The sequence below is a fragment of the Protobothrops mucrosquamatus genome, unplaced genomic scaffold (genome assembly GCF_001527695.2).
Source record: "Protobothrops mucrosquamatus isolate PMUCROS unplaced genomic scaffold, P.Mucros_1.0 scaffold667, whole genome shotgun sequence".
NCBI classification, from domain to species: Eukaryota; Metazoa; Chordata; class Lepidosauria; order Squamata; family Viperidae; genus Protobothrops; species Protobothrops mucrosquamatus.
Genome location: NW_015386955.1, coordinates 504,424 through 520,748, shown reverse-complemented (window position 1 = coordinate 520,748; position 16,325 = coordinate 504,424). Strand labels below are relative to the sequence as shown.

The 16,325-nt window shown below is 45.0% G+C and overlaps 2 protein-coding genes across 2 annotated transcripts in view; both read right to left on the bottom strand.

Annotated features, from left to right (window-relative positions):
- The window catches only part of DMRT3 (doublesex and mab-3 related transcription factor 3), a 9,573-nt gene extending 8,579 nt beyond the window's left edge, over window positions 1-994 (bottom strand). Inside the window, exon 1 of the mRNA XM_015818034.1 lies at window positions 677-994. Within this exon, the coding sequence (XP_015673520.1) occupies window positions 677-994 (318 nt within the window). The remainder of the gene's footprint in view (window positions 1-676) is intronic.
- A 13,622-nt stretch (window positions 995-14,616) lies between these two features.
- The window catches only part of DMRT1 (doublesex and mab-3 related transcription factor 1), a 72,173-nt gene continuing 70,464 nt past the window's right edge, over window positions 14,617-16,325 (bottom strand). The window contains exon 5 of the mRNA XM_015818032.1: window positions 14,617-14,771. Within this exon, the coding sequence (XP_015673518.1) occupies window positions 14,617-14,771 (155 nt within the window). The remainder of the gene's footprint in view (window positions 14,772-16,325) is intronic.

The following is a 16,325-nucleotide window of genomic DNA, read 5'->3' as shown; positions in this document are numbered from 1 at the left end:
CCCCCCCCCCCCCCCGGCCCAGCCCTGAACAAAAGTAGCGCTTTGGGTTAAGTGTCAACGCTCGGTTTGCAAGTCGCCGAGAACCAGAGCGCAGATCCGCCTGTAGAGAGGCCAACCGGAATGGGTCGCCAGCGACTTGGCAACGAGCCTGCAGCCCTGTGTGGGGGTCATCGTCAGCGGGTCTCCCTCTAGGTCAGGGGTAGGCAACCTTGGCTCTTTTATGACTTGTGGACTTCAACACCCAGAATTCCTCAGCCAGCTTTGCTGGCTGAGGAATTCTGGGTGTTGAAGTCCACAAGTCATAAAAGAGCCAAGGTTGCCTACCCCTGATCTAGGTAGAACCACTAACCTGGTTCGTTCACGAGCCCTACTTTCCTTAACCGCGGTTTTCACCGAGGGGGTTCATTCATACGTTGCCCAAGCCAACGCCAGGCAGTCACGCGAACGCCTGGCTTGAAACACCACCCAGGTTAAGAGCGGTTCGCTATTTCGCAGGTCAGTGGTGTTGTGGGAATGGCGGCCAACGTAGTCCCGATTCCAGGAGAGGCGTGAATCTGGCCACCACCTCTCCTTCCGCAGACAGGACCGCGACCGTCGGACTTCGGGGACGCTGCTGGGCGCCCCAGCTCCGAGGCTTCACCAGAAGCCCACAAACACCTCCAGGATGGTCGCTTACCCTCGGCAACGTGCGAGTCCCGGCCCGGCCCGGCCCATTGCGTCTTTCAGCCTCGCTCCAAGCGTGCCCACCGAAAGTGCTGCGACTCCAAAGTCCAACGTTCCCGGCCCCGCTGTCTGAGGAGCCTGGGAGCTGGAATCCTTGCCTCGGCAAGCTCCGGGCGGCGGCAGGAATGGACTTCAATGATGGGCTCCAGCCCACTCTGCAGACAGTCATCTCGGGGTTAGTGCCGAGTGAGCCCACCGTCGTTTTATTCGACAGACCACGGTTAAACCACAGATTAGGGCCCTGTGTAAATCCAGCCGGGATCTCCTTCATCGCTTGATCGTCTGCCGAGAGTGGAGAGTGCGGAGGAAAATATCTGGAAAGAACCTCAGGTCTTTGACAGATGCCCAGAATAATGGAAGTGGCATTTATTTAAAAAAAAGTATCCCATCTTCTGATAGCAGTCTCCATCTACTGCTTTCTTGAAAAAAAAAAGTAGCATAGTTTTAACTGGTATGATTTAAATTTTGGGGGTTGGGGGGGGTACCCTTTCCTCCGCAGTCTGACCTAGCTGCAGGCATGCACAGGGAATTGGCTTGACCCTTTTACAGCCCACTCTCTCTCCGTTACTTTTCCTCAAAAAAAAAAAAAAAAAGATACAAAAGCATGATTCCCCTCTGGACTAAGGCTGGGTTTCTCAAGTCAGCAAAAGAAGTTGCTGTGGAACCCCCCAAAAAACCCCTTTCAGTTGAACCGGTGGCACTAAATGAAGTTGGGGGGGGGAGACCCTTCTTGTGGACCAGGCAGGGCCTACTCTATGGCTGCCTCATGTGGGTGGAATTCACTGCAGCTGGAAAAGCTTTTGGGTAATCTACACTTTCTCACTGCATTTATCTATTCTAGACTAAGAAAAGGATGTTTCAATACTCATTACTGTATCTATCATCTCTTGTTATTTTATCTAAAGATAAAATAACTTTAGACCTTGTTTATACTGATAATAGCCTGAGCTCTATTTCGTTTTTATTTAAATGCATAAAACAATACATGCAATATTTAATTCAGATGTGTAATAATGAGGGGCTACCCTCAAAATTGCAATAATTATTACAGCCTTATCCTGCTTCTTCCTTTCATCTATTTCCTCTTTCCTTTCCTGCCTACCTAATTTCAACCAGCCCCATAGTTGCAGCTTAGATTCTTTTATATGGATTCTATGTCTGGCGAAGATTGAAGCCAACTTTTGCTTTCCTGAAAACATGGATGAAAGACAACAGCAAAAGGACTCCAGTTGGTTTGCAATGAAAAGTTAGCATCAGAATGACTTAAGTGAAATAGTCATTTTGGTTCATATATTTTTATAAGACTCTAGTCAGCAGAAAAAGATATTTATTTTCATGATTTAAAAAAAAACTAGAGGGAAATAAGAGATTAGATGAAGCTAATACTCAAAATTCTCACTATAAAAAGGCTCTGGGGTGTACTCAAGTAATGATGGTGTATTTAATAAATAAGCAAATCATAAACCATGGCTTACTGTACATGATACCAGAAGGAGCTGTTAAGCTACAAAACAAGTTTACTAACCCATTGCAGGACCAAATGTAAAATCCTTGGAATTTTTCAGGCTTTGTCACAGGATTTAGCAGGACTTGGCACAGGTCAGTTTCTTTTAGACTTTAATTTTTTTAATGTTTTTTTTTAATTGTCCAGGGACTGATTTTCTGTTTCCATCAATGGGAGGAAAAAAAACCCCATCTACCTTTTAAAAAAAAGCTTTCTATAAGTGCTATCTATGAAACTGATCCATTCCATTTTTTCCAGATTTATGATGCAGCTAAATAGGACTGATTATTGTTGTCCAATAGTTTTAAGGAAACTTTCAAGTTTGTGGTTTATGAAAGAGGAAATTCAGTCATGAATACTGTTTCCAAACAGATTCTCAAAGTACACCTGGTTTAGGAGTAAGGCTGTCTTTAAACCTATTTCGGAGGGTAACTCAGAAAAGGGTCCACGGGCTTGCGGGCAGCCTTCCACTCTATGCTTTCTTTAGAGGTATCTCCAAAGATGATTCCAGTAAAGAAAAAAACAGATCTCTTACAGAACTTGGCATCTTCCTAGGAATCTTTTTAAAGATGGTTTCCATAGCTATTTAGGAGCCGGGTTCCAGAAAGAGAAGTCAAGAGCCACTGTTAATGTTTAATACAAAACAGAAGGTTGCAAAGCTTATAGCCTGCCATGGCAAAGTCACATTCCTATTTCCGAATCCTTCAACATTTGACTGTGGATGGTCAAATGTTTGAAAGTTGTATGTCATCCCAAGATTTGATTGAAGTGAAAATAAAACAGAACATCTCTACATTGGCCATGACCAGAATAATAAACAGCTGTTATAGTAGGATTTACTGAACAGGGCTCAGGTGAAAATACATTTTTAAAAATTAATTAAACCCTGAAATACTCAACTTTAAAAGAGGCTGCTGCCTGGGAGAAGCAAAGTGACACATAAAGCATCCAGATGGACTCCAGATGACAGAGAACCAACAAACTAAGAGCACCTGAGATGGGAAGGCTGAACCCTTTTCTCCATGCCCACTAGAAGCACTGGGGCTAGGTTCACACATTACATCAAGCCCCCAATTGTTTTAGTGTACCTTGTGGAACCACCCACAGTTCCACTGCTGGAACAAGTCACAAACTCTGTCTTAAACTGACTTAAATCTAAGTCAAAACTAAGCAATTCAAATCGGGGCTTTGCCTATTGGGTGAACCAGGCCAACCATCCCGTGTACAAAAGGGGAGCTTTATTTGTTCCCTTTCAGACCCCTCTTGTCACCTGGAAACCCCCCCCCCCCGTGGTCTGATAATCCACCGGTTTTACAAGAATAGCACCAGGTAAAAGTTTTTGGGGAGCCGGCTGATGTTTACTCAGAAAATCAACTTTTCGGACTCCCATCTTCCGAGGAGCTGTGCCAGTCTTGCCTTTAAGCCTGTAGCAATCGACAGACCCTCATCACATCCTGCTACAACTACGCGCGGGTCTATTCCGTTTCTACCGCGGAAAGCGCCGCGCATCTGAAAGAAACGCTGGAGGGGATTAATATCTCCTCGAGAGAAAGCCGAGAAGTTCCCCTGCGAAGGAGGCCTGAGTCTTGGAGACGATCCCGGCGGGCACAGAGCTAACCGCTGCTCTTCGGGGATGGATGGAGGCGCTGCCCGTTTCCTTCCCCGAGACGAGGGAGACGACGGAGCCTCGCTTAGTAGGCTGCCTCCAACAGACCCTTACTTAGCCAGAGGGGAGACGCTCCGTTCCCCGCTCAAGCTTCCACCGGGCTCCGCGTTCGCGGGGCTTGGAATCGTCTCTCGAACCGGCGGGCGTGGAGCCCGCTCTGGCCTCGGCTGCTTTCACCCGCTGGGGAAGCGAAGGGCAGGTGAGAAAATCGCGGCGCCCGTGGGAGACCCAGAAGGCTGCGCTCCGAGTCGACGTGCAGTTCGGAGGCGAAGAAAAAGCTCCGGGCCAGCCGTCCAGCCCGCGAACTAGCCAGAGCAGAAGATCGCCTCCCTCCCCTCCAGGCTCGAAAAGACTCATCCCCCCCCCCCCCNGGCTTGGGGCCTGGAAAGCAACCGGGACCCCCTTCTGCAGAAAAGGGGCGGAGCCGTTGCTGAAGGTTCTGCCTCCCAGCCCTCTCAAACTTTCAAGCGCGGGGATTGGCTAAGGGGCCGTGCCAGGCGTAACCCTTTCCCTTCCAGCACGATTTCTAACCAAGAATCCGCTTGGACACTAAGTCGCTGCCTGACTGGCGGTGTGAATTTATAAGCACCATGTTGAAGCTGCAGAACGGGAGATCAAGGTGCATTCTCCCCCCCCAGCCTCCCTTCCCCCCACAATACATACGCAGGCATTGCTCCAGAAACCCTTATATGTATTCATTGGGATGTAAACATCGGCTAATAGATTTCTCAAAGGAGGGGAGAGGAGAGCTTTGCAAAATATCAGCACAAGGGGCATGGATGCGGGCACCCAATCTAAATCAATAATTTCGGCTTTAGATTTTAAACATCGTTTAGAAAGGTTGTACAGTCTAATAATTGCACCCCATTCGAACCGTGATTCTAATTCTGATCAATGCGGAACATTTTGCTATATTCAGGGTGAAATAATCAGACTTGTTAAAAAAAGAAATCAAACCAAATATTCCTGCCTCTTTTGTGTTATTTGTCCGTTGGATTTTACTTTGAGATTGCTGGGAGCCTCTGGAATTCCTCCCAGTCTCCCCCAGGCTCTGAACGGCTCGGGAAGGGAACGTTATTTAATGTTCAACGTTTGTTAAGCCTGAACCGGAATGGGAAGGTGGGTGCCCACTCGAAATCCATTTTCCCCGGGTCCTTCGGAATCCAGGTCATCCAGATCATCTGAGCGGAAAGATTTAAATACTGGGGAAGAAGATAAAAGAGGACTAGGGAATCAGCCTTGGAAGAGAAATGGACAGAAATGTAAGAAGGCGATGGGAAGATATATTTTTTTTCTAACTAAAGACGCTCCCAATAATTCGTAACGTGGAGAATATTAACTTTTGGAAGCACGATGTGTAGAAATGATTCTAATGAAACGACTCACTTTAAAAAAAAAGAAAAGTCTGACTACGAGGCTGCTTATTTTACGAATTAAAATTAAAATTTAGCCTTAACATTTTAAGAAAATACAATAAAGCGAGCCATTGAACCCCCGATGGTATTAAACGGTTATATACCGATCCTACAAACACAAATATCTAATTTAACTCGAAGGTGCAGCATCCTCTGAAGGATCAACTAACTCTGCCTTGAACGAGGAAGGAACCCGAGGAGTGTGGGGCCGGAGGCCAGACAGGCTTCTTTTGGCCCTGACAGGATCCAGGTTCAAACACACACACCACACACACACACACACACACACACGGGGGGGGGGGGAAGAGAGAGAGAGTCTCCAGGTGGCACAACATCGGAATTCCGGGTCTCCAGGTTAGCCGCCGCGGCTCTTCCAGGCAAACGCAGTCGCGCTTCCCAAAAGAAGCCGGGCCGAGGGAAGCCGCAACGTCGGCTGGCCGGCCTTCCCCGGCCTTCTCTCCTCCTATGGAAGCGGGGATGGAGGTTTCTCCCCCCCCCCGCCCGGTCATCGCAAGCCCCGGGCTTTTGAGCCGGGGAATCGGAGGAGTTCTGTCGCCTCCGCCTCTCCCCCGCCCTCCGCCACCCCCCGTATTTGACAACATCTCCCCACAGGTCCAGGTCGGCCTTTCTGGGAGCGCCACGTCCCCTGCCGAAGAGCCTATTGTAACTCAACACCTGACGAGAACCGGTCCCATCGCTCGGGGCAGAAAAGGTTTAGTCAAGCACATAATGGGATCCCAGCAGAAGGCTTTTCAGAAGCGGGGCCCAGGGTAAACTTCGCCACATGAACTCCGTTTCCAGGGCTGTTAAGCTTTTAATTGGGAAAGGAAAAGCGGCGTAATAAGAGAGGAGGCAATTTCAAGGTGACTCGAACGCGGTCGCCGTTTGCGCCCCGGAGAATAGCTTGAGAAAGGGGATGAATGAGCCAAACATATGGTCCCAATCAGGTCGAGCGGCAGGGCGGGGGGGGGCCCTCTGCCTTTGGAGGCGAGGGGAAACGGGGAGGGGGAGGGGACCCCAGCTCGTTTTCTACGAAAGCCAGCCGCCCGGGCAAGAACGGCAGAGGCAGCCCAAGTCCGCCGAAGCCGCCTTGTCGAAGAAGGGGGTAATGCGGTCCTTGAACCTGGGGGCCTGCAATCATCAAACCAGCGCTCCTTCATCTGGGTTTGATTCAGAGTAGAGGTGCGTGGAAGTTTGCACCATGCTGTTCGCGGGAATAGGAAGGCAAACCTAGCCTTCTGAAAAAGAAGAGCTAAATAGGAGTGTCCAGAGTGATGGGTATTTGGGTAGGAGTTCACCAAGGTATCTTCAGGTTTCTAGGGTAGGAAGTAAAAACCATCCTGGAAGAACGGAAGGACAAGCGATGTCGAGAGAAATATGTGTTATTCTCACTATTGTTATTAAAAGTATGCAGGTGTTCAGGTCTATCAATTCGATTCCAGTGAACCTCCATATTTTAATATATTGGGATGCTGGAAGAGGACTGGGGAGAGGAAGGGCTTAGGCAGAACTTCATATCTGGGGCTCCCAGTCAGCAGGAGGTTTCCGAAATATAGCCAAGACTAATTGTTGTCCGCCAAAGCTGCTGAATTAATGAGCAGTCTGATCCAAAGACAGGGACATCCAGCACCATCACATGCGAAATGCAAAAAAGCACCCTCCATCCACCCACCCACCCATTGCAATTTGTTATTGTAGGCCGCCCGGGGATTCTGGCAGGACAGGCGGCTACTATACATTTCGAATGAATGAATGAATGCAAGCGAACTATCGTCAGCTCTCCATTAAACTTCGGTCCTTAACTAAAGCTCCATTGGACGCGATCAAGAAAATTAAAAACGTTTCCAAATCAGCGAAAAGGCAGAAAGGATTTTTAGAGCAGGCGCCCCAGCGCGACCCTCCGAGCCTCAAAAATACCTCGGAGCGAAGTGGCAGGTGGGGCCTGAAATTAAGACCAGTGGGATCGATCCAACTGTTCCTGGCTCACTAAAAACAGCGGGGCTCAAAGCGAACAAAGGTCACCCTTAAGTAGAAGAAGTGGCGGCTAATACTTTACTGACCCGATCGAAAAAAAACACCTGTGCCCTCGAAATGCTCGAGAACGAAGGAAAGTAGCAATTCTGACTCCTCTTTAAAAGAAGGTAAAAGCCGCCGCTTCCCCCTTCCTCCATCACTGAACTGATTTGAAATCTGTTTTCACCCCAAATCTTGCACTGTAGCGTAGGTCAAACATTTCTCCTTCTATCCCCTCCTCTTCCTCCTCAAAAAGCAGGGCAAAATCCGAAGCAGTAAAAATGAAGTATTGACTCACTATATTTAATGGGACTTTAAATGGACCGCTCCTCCGAGTTTGAGAGCAAAACATTGGAATCCGAGGATGTCCGAATGGTTGGAAGAGATCCAACGGGAACTTGGGAAGAAAACCCGGTGGGATCTCCTAAGAAACGGCTTCAGAAGAACCGGGTGCTAAATACTAGGTGAGCCGGGAACCTCAGTGTTAGAAGCTGATGCCGAACACTTAAAGGGTCTGGTTTATTATTATTTTTTATTAGTTTGAAATCTCAGTTCGGGGGAACATAGGATCAGAAAAAATATCTTTTTTAAAAAATGGTTCTCCTGATAAAACCTGAAGGCGAAGCGAACGCAGGTAAGGCTTTTTCCAGCAACAACTTCCTATTCAGTTCGGGAAGAGGGGGAAAAAAAAAGAGTCCAAGCATCCAGGAGGAGCTCTGATCATTCCTGGGGAGAGGGCGAAGGGATCAGAAGCCCCCAGCCTCACCCGCGCGCTCTCAAGGAGCCCTTACATTTCGAGGAAAAGGATTTTGCTCGCCGCAAAATCAATTCCCCTCCGTTCCCCCAGCAGAGCTGGCACAATGGGGCGAAAGGACGAAAGCCAGCTGCACGAGAAGCAGCCGTGGAAATCTGGGGAAAATGAATAGAATTAATAAAGGTCACTGATCACTAGCCATTCATAAATATTTGGTGACACGTTTCTTGTTCGGGTTCTACCTCTCCGCCCCTTTTCGTGAGGGGGCGGGGCAGAGACGGGAGGCTCCCGAGCCGCGAGGCGGTTGGCATTCGGGTGCGCGAAGCAAAGGCGGCTGGTCCGTTTCTAAAGCCGCCGAGACGCGGTCGCAGATCCTTTCCTGAGCAGGGTGGCGTCGGCGATGGCCGAAAGAGGGCAATGCAAAAATCTCTAGGGCGGCCACCCTCCATCTCGGGGGCGGCGGAGGCTGTCCTCTGAATTAGACAGGCCAAAGACCGACAAGGCCTGGATTCTGGAGAAGCTCCCGGGGTAGAGCGCAAGAACCGATATTTTAAGGCCTTCCATTCGCCAGAACTCTCAACGGCAGCCAATGGGATTTGGGGCGCGCTCGGATTTTCAGCCAGCCGGGGAGAATCGGACTGAGGTGCGCCTAGGGCAGGGGTAGGCAACCTCGGCTCTTTTATGACTCGTGGACTTCAACTCCCAGAATTCCTGAGCCAGCACAGCTGGCTCAGGAATTCTGGGAGTTGAAGTCCACGAGTCATAAAAGAGCCAAGGTTGCCTACCCCTGCCCTAGGGTTTGCCTCTTCGAGCCGACCTTTCCCAAAGCCGGAGGAGAGCCGTGAGCTCCTCGCCTCTGCCCTACTTCAGAGGGGAACCTGGCCCAAAATCTGACTTCACTTTTCCGCTGTTAAAAAACAGTAGGAGCCGAGAATCCGCTCGGGGGATTAGTTTTAGGAACCGGAAGAGACGTAGGGCCAAATCCTGAGCGGGGCCTTCGGCGCGGCCACCGAGTTAGGCGCCCGGTGGGGCCCGCGGGCGCAGGCGCACTGGCTGCCAAAGTCGGAGGGCTTCGCGCCCTTTCGCACCATCTCGGTCCGTCCAGGCCTATAAAACAGCTCCCCCTTCCCCCCCGCACCACCGCGCTGCTTTCCTACGGCGGCTGCCCGGCGAAGGAGACCCTCTTTGGGGCCTGGTCGCTCGCTCACCCGCAGCCCTTTGCCGGAAACGGGAGCGCGACTCGAGAGGTCTCCAGAGGTCCCGCCGCGGTCATTTCCAGACGCTCAACAAGAGGGCAGGGCCGGGAAAACACCGGCCGGCCATCCGGCCTGGTAGCGTGGGGAGACGTCCGGCTGGGCGCTTTGGTTGGCGGGCCCAGAGTTCCGGCGGTGGGGAAGGAAGGAAGGCCCCGATTTCCAACGTGCCACGATTAGTTGCCCTAAACCAGCCGCTTGGAGGCCGCCGCCCTGCAGCCTCACCAGGGTGCAAAGGCCCTTCCCGGCGTTGAAGCTTTGTGGCGAGCTGCGCCGGACGGCACAGGCGCCCTCTCGGCTCCCGGAGGCGCTTCTCCGGGAAGGGTCGTTCAGCGGGGCTCCTGCAGCGATGCTGGAGTTGGTGCAGCGAGGAAGCGTCGCGGAAAGAAGCGGGCCCGGCTCGCCTGCCCTTTCAAGCGCGGAGCAGCCCTGAATATTAAGGCCGGAGTGTATAACCCAGCTCCGGTTCCTCCAGACGTCTCGACAAGTTCCGTATATTTTCAGAGATCGTGGCCATACGGACTGAGAATGAGGCCGTTGGGTACAAGGAGACTTTAATCTGCAGCTAGGAAAGGACGCCGTCGGCTAATTCCCCAAGAGCATTTTCTCTCTTGCGTGATTTCCCCCCCCCCTCCCGCATATAATGCTGTACATTCGGAATAAAAATTAGCAACGCTTTGGCAGTATGTTTTGTGTGTATATTTGTAGCTTCTTTGCAAGAATGTCATTTCCTTGCAGTGAAAACCGTCCACACTTCAGTGAATCACTTGGAAGAATTTTCATTTCACCTACTATTAAGTAAATGCAGTTAGAATTAGATCTTAATTCTGAAATTAGGAACGCGAAGTTAAATGAAACCAGTAAGATTTAACCCATCTAAGGAATGGAGCTGAGGAAAGCCCTCTTAATAGATTTCTTTTATTTTGCATTGAGAGGATTTATTTTTTTTGCCTGCTAGTTAAAGAGGAAAGCCTGCTTAAATTGGTTCAAATTTCACATGTTTAACTTCACTAAACATGTCTTTATGTAAGTACATTTTTGGACCTAGTTCCAAGGGTAAATTGTTACCTGGGGTTTTTTTTTTCAATAGTTCATTCTCACACTGTTGTAAAGGGTTACGCTTTTTAGGCATCCTGTATGCTCTTAAAATGTATTGGTTTAGATGCTCTTAAAAAGCACCTGCTTTTTATTTTACTAGAACCTCTTGCCAAAATTTGTGCCCATTAATGGAGTAAATAGGCAATGATTAATTTCTTTAATTAATATGATTGGGTTCATAGCTGTACAAGTGAGTTAGTTTCAGCTGGATAAGATCATGGTGTCACAAGTACATGAATGAAGAAACAAAAATATAAGGCACTCCTAATAAAATAGTGTAACACCTTAATACATCCGCTATAAGCATAGAACCTATACATTCTTATATTAAATTACTATTTATTAGATAGCCCTGATTTCTTCAAGCATTTGTAAATAGGCTACACTTTGCATATGACCAAAAACAATCTTAATGCTGCTTTAATGTAGGCAGTGGTGTAAAAATGGGATTCAAGTTGTAAATTATTAATGAAATATTGTGTGCCCACCAAAATAGTCCAATAAAAAGGGTGTACATGGGAATAATAAACTGCAAAGAGATTTAAAATCTGGCTACTTTGGTTTTTAAGGTTCTACTGTCCTTTTGAAACTAGCAAAATGCAAAACAAAACCAAGCACTCCTTCGGTTAGGGTTGCTTGTGTTATCAACATTTGTTGTACACACACACACACATGAGATAGACTCAAAATTGTCAGTTTTATGTCTCTGGCTTTGCCCTCAATTATGGATATTAATTAGAAACAAAAAATCACTTGATTGAATTGTCTATATACTACCAATTCTGCATGATGCTGACACCATGATGTAGGCTACGTTAGTACACATTTAATTAACATTGCAACTCTCACTCCTAAGGTAATATGCCTTTTCAATCAACCCTTAAAAAAGGTTGAAGGGGAAACAATTATTTAAGCACAAAAATGCTGATGTAAGCTTCAGGAATTTACTCAAAGGGTCAATGCAAGTGTGTTAGGTACAACATGCAAATATGGAAATTTACATTTCAATCCTATAAAAATGTAAATGGGGATTTTTCTCATTGGCTTCAGTGAGGGTAAATTGTACCTAGGATTGCACTGATAAAGGCTGTAAACATCTTTTTTTAAGTATTCAAGTTATGTTGTGAATCTGAGTTGGAATTTCTTATTTTTTTGTTACACCTTGTTTTTTCTAATTATATGTTCCTTTCATTTTCCATTTTATTCTGCAGCTTTCCAATGTCATAGCAAAATAGGTAGCTCTATATTTTTAACCTTCCCTGGGTAACCATTGGAGTTTAGCAGATATTAGCTTCTCTTCTGGAATTGGGCAATAATCTTTCCACCGTTTGTTAAAGATTTTAAAGACGATTGTGTTAGAAACACTCACACATGGTGATAACAGTAAAAGTACAACTCTCAAATTCATATATGAAAATGATCTAAGAGACACGTGAGGACACAATATTAAAAAGGTAATGGAACTGCATCTGCTGTATGCAATTGCAGCTTTTCCCTTTGAGTATATAAAAATACCTGTTGTTATTGTGGAGGTGCTTTTGATACATCCATGAAAATAATTTGCTTTTTTGGCTCATCGTGTCAGTACTTATATCCATAGATTGGGATAAATTGAAGTAATGGTAATTGCCAATTCTTGTTTGAGGCAGATTTTTTCTCAATAGATTACATCCCACCCCCAGCCTCACCTCCCAAAGGTAGAAAGATAAATCTGAATTTCTCATATTAAAAGGACCAAAGTACTGGGAATTCCTACTCCCTACTTTCATATTTCTTTTTGTCCTTCAAGAATATTTCCTGATTGTTACACGAGGCCACTGATGTTTTGGAAAGCGAGCAGTAGCTTGATCTCCAAAGGGAAGTTTAATTTAATTATTTCCATATATATCTAGACTGTATTTGGGAAGCTATTATGATCTATAAAGATGGGCAAATTTAGCTAAATGAATTAAGAGTGAAATATTTAATACTTCAACGTTATTAATTGTATTGTTTGATAAGACTGGACAGAATTTCATGGTACACATGCAGCTTGGAATATATATATATAAATCCAGGTGTTTTGTTTATGTAAATTACTCTGAATCTTTTAATTGCTCCAAATCTTTTTTTGTAATAACCAATTTTATTAAAATGAATAAGCTTTCCTGAACTTAATCAGATACATGCAGTAGCTAAGTGAGCTGTAAGGACTTAATTCTGATTTTTGAACTAACACAGTCCTCCTGTGCAATATATAATTTGGAGGAAAGAGTGGAAGGATTCCACGCCAGCTTTATTTGCTGGTAAGTTTATGCTATCTATTTTTTCTAATAATTCAAATTTAATTTGTTTTCTAACGTAGCCAAGTGGCCTTAGATCACTTATACAGCCGGACAACTTTTGGTAGTGTATTAAAAGAGCAGACCTGAAAGTGAAACTTGATACAGTATGTTACCTGACTCTTGTGCAGTGCCAGGGAGATGAGGATGCTTTTAAATTCATCTTACCCTTGTCAAGGTTGACTGGCATAATGGCATTCTATCGTACAGCAAACATCCACCTCTCCTCCATTGTTGCATGATGCTCTCCTTGGATGATGGAGAGAGCAAAGAGACAACTGAGCTCCTGTGAGCTTCACTAAGAAATCCCAGCTCCATATTTCAACAATTTAGAAGGAAAGCAAACGGGGGGGGGGGGGGGAGGCATCATCTTGGCTGCAGTTGGCCGTTAGCTGCCCAAGCTCAACCGCCTCGTCCTTAAGATTCTTTCCTTGCCCTCTGCTCCAACTATGTGTCTGTCACAATGGCAACAGCAGCAGGCTGCAGCAGAAGGCACCCAACTGCAGTCTCAGGCTGACAAGTGTGATAAAATGATCTTCCTTAACTAAACTCGTAAAGCACCGGGCAATAAAACTCAATCTTCTGTAAAATCCAATTAAGTCATTATCTGACTGATTGTATCTTTAATTGAAAACAGAAGTGACAGTAAATTTCTGTGATATATCAGGATCAATCGATACCACTATACAATTCAGCCCCAAGAAGTGATTTATAATGTCAAACCCATATAGGTAACTCCACATTATTCTCTCTAAAACCACTGGTGGATGAAATTAAGAGTAAGTGCATTTAATAAAAAACAAGATGGTCAGGTTATTGATTACAACAGATGGGGGCGAAATCAAATAGATGTTTTCAAAGCACAGAGTGAAGAAAATACAAGTAATTTCTTTTTTTCCTGTTTAATACAGCTTACCAACTCTGCGCACACAAGAAAATTTGGTCATCAATAACATTTTTATTTCAGTAGGACTGCAACTATAGAGAACAATGAATTCTTTTAAAGAGCAGTTTTATTTCTGGTTGGTTTCTGTAACTAAGAGAAAGTACATGCTAAGGTATTTTTAACAGAATATTGAAGAAAAATCTATAATAACTTTAAAAGGCCATTTTTACTTGGAGCTAACATTGTAGCCAATAGGTTAACTTGTACAAACTTTTTTTTTTTTACATTTTATGCTAGCAAGAGGCTATATCTGGTCATTAAACAGAACTAAGAAAAATCCATCACATTCATTAATTAAAAATACCATTCTTGCTTAAACTTTTATCTATTTTTATATATCATCAAAAGAGGAAAAAAAGATCCCTGGATCTGTAAAACATAAGAATCTTACATTTCAGTCTTAACTCATACAGTACAACTTAAAAAAGGAAGAGCAATTCTGTTTCACAATGGGAAGCTATCTATTTCTCATCTATTCATATTTGAAACATCTTGCTTTTGAACACCATTAAAGAATTAATCAAACCCTTTTGTGCTGGATACATCGATTATGAGCAAATCTAAGTACCTTTTGTGTATGCTGAACTTTGATTTCATTTTATCTACAAAATAATCTTTAATTTTATTTCTATACTGTTTATTAGCCAAATGGAGGCTTTAAAAAAAATAGAGAATACTAATAAGTCTCTTTCAATATACTTAAGGGTAACGCTCTTGCAGCCCTTTACGCTATGCTATTCTCATACTTATCTAAGACTGAAAATCACAAAGTGCAGAACAAACATAAAGGGAATAAGTGAACATTTTATCAACAGTTATTTCAGAATCTGTCATCACAAAACAGGCAAACCCAAATTAACACGAAGGCACTTCCTTCAAGGAAATCCACAGCAGGACTTTTTTTTCTTTCCCCCCATCCATGCTTATTCGCCATCTTCCATAACAGAATGGACTGGAAAGGTGCTGGAGTCAGAGGCAGACTCGCACTCCAGGACAGCCTTGGTACTTTCATTGCTGATGGGAGAACTGCTGGAAAGGGAAACCAAGCCAGAATCCTGACTGCTGGGTGGTGAAAATACTGAAGAAGAAATGGGATAAAGGGGGAGGAGAAAAAAAAAGAGGGAATGCCAAGTTAAACGACATGGAATAATAATAATATTGTACAGCCAAGTTGCCTTACACGCACCCATGGACACACCAATACAGGTAGTCCCCAACTTACAACAGTTCATTTAGTGACTGTCTGAAGTTACATCACCACTGAAAAAACTGACTTATGACCGCTTTTCACACTTACAACCATTCCAGCATCCCCATGGCCTCGTGATCAAAATTCAGATGCTTGGCAACTGGTTTATATTTATGACGGTTGCCATGTCCCGGGGTCAGGTGATCACCTTTTGGGACCTTCTGACAAGCAAAGTCAATGGGGAAGCCAGATTTGCTTAACAGCCATGATACTAAGTTCACAACTGCAGTGACAAGCACAGTCGTAAAATGGGGCAAAAGTCACTTAATAAATGTTTCACTTAGCAACAAAAATTTGGGGCTCAACGGTGGTCGTTAAGTCAAGGACTACCTGCACACAATGAAGGACCAGAACTTGTACTTACGCACAGTCCTAGACATGCACAAGATATTATTACTGCAAGAGAAGAATCACAAAGTTGGCCCAAGGTTGAATGTTAGTTACAAAAGACTCAGGATATCAGACCTGCCTTTTTCTAGGGATACCCAGATTCATTTATCTCACCCATTTTCCCAGGGAAGGGTGGAGAGGGAGAAGATGTTGCCCGTGGTGAGTCACACAACTAACTTGAATTGTGGGCTAGCCATTCATGGTACTAGATCAGGGTTGTCAATCTCGCAAGATGTATCGCGATATATCGTGACTTTTTTTCCATTGCCGGCAATGGGGTGGGCGCGGCTTTGGCATGATGCATCTGGCCCGTGGGCCGGCAGTTTGACACCCCTGTACTAGATGGTTTGCATCTCAGAGAAACATCCAAGCATAAATAGTCAACTATTTCTACCCTTTCTAAACCCTCTGCAAGTCCATGCAAAAACGGGACAGCATCTCCCCCTCTCTGTAAGATTCTCACAATTTTAAGAGCTGGATGATAGGGGAAATTCAGAAATTTGAAAAAAAAACCAAAACCTTGTGCCACCAGAATGAGAATGAGAAAAGGCACACATTGAAACTCTTTGCTTATCATACAAACTGACAATCTGTGGGAATTTCTGTGTATTAACTAACCTCTTCTAACTTCCCTAAAACAACTGAATGATGAATCGATTGTATTTTATGCAGAGTAAAACACAGACTACTCCCTGAAATTCTGGTAATACCTGAATTACATTTATATAGATCATGTGAGTATTTTATTAAAAATCAAGAGGACTTCTTATCTGCTTAAGGCTTGGAAGAATAGGAGTGTTACTTTATTTATTCATATTTTAAAATAATATCAACCTTCTCTTTAACGTTTTAAGAAGTGGAATGTAGAAAAAGCACATGATAAAACCAAAAATAGAGACATAAAACAATTGCATGAAAAAACAGCAGTAGCATCAGTAAATCGTGGTACCTGTAACAAGACACGTTGACCTAAAAATGACACAGGCCTCATGA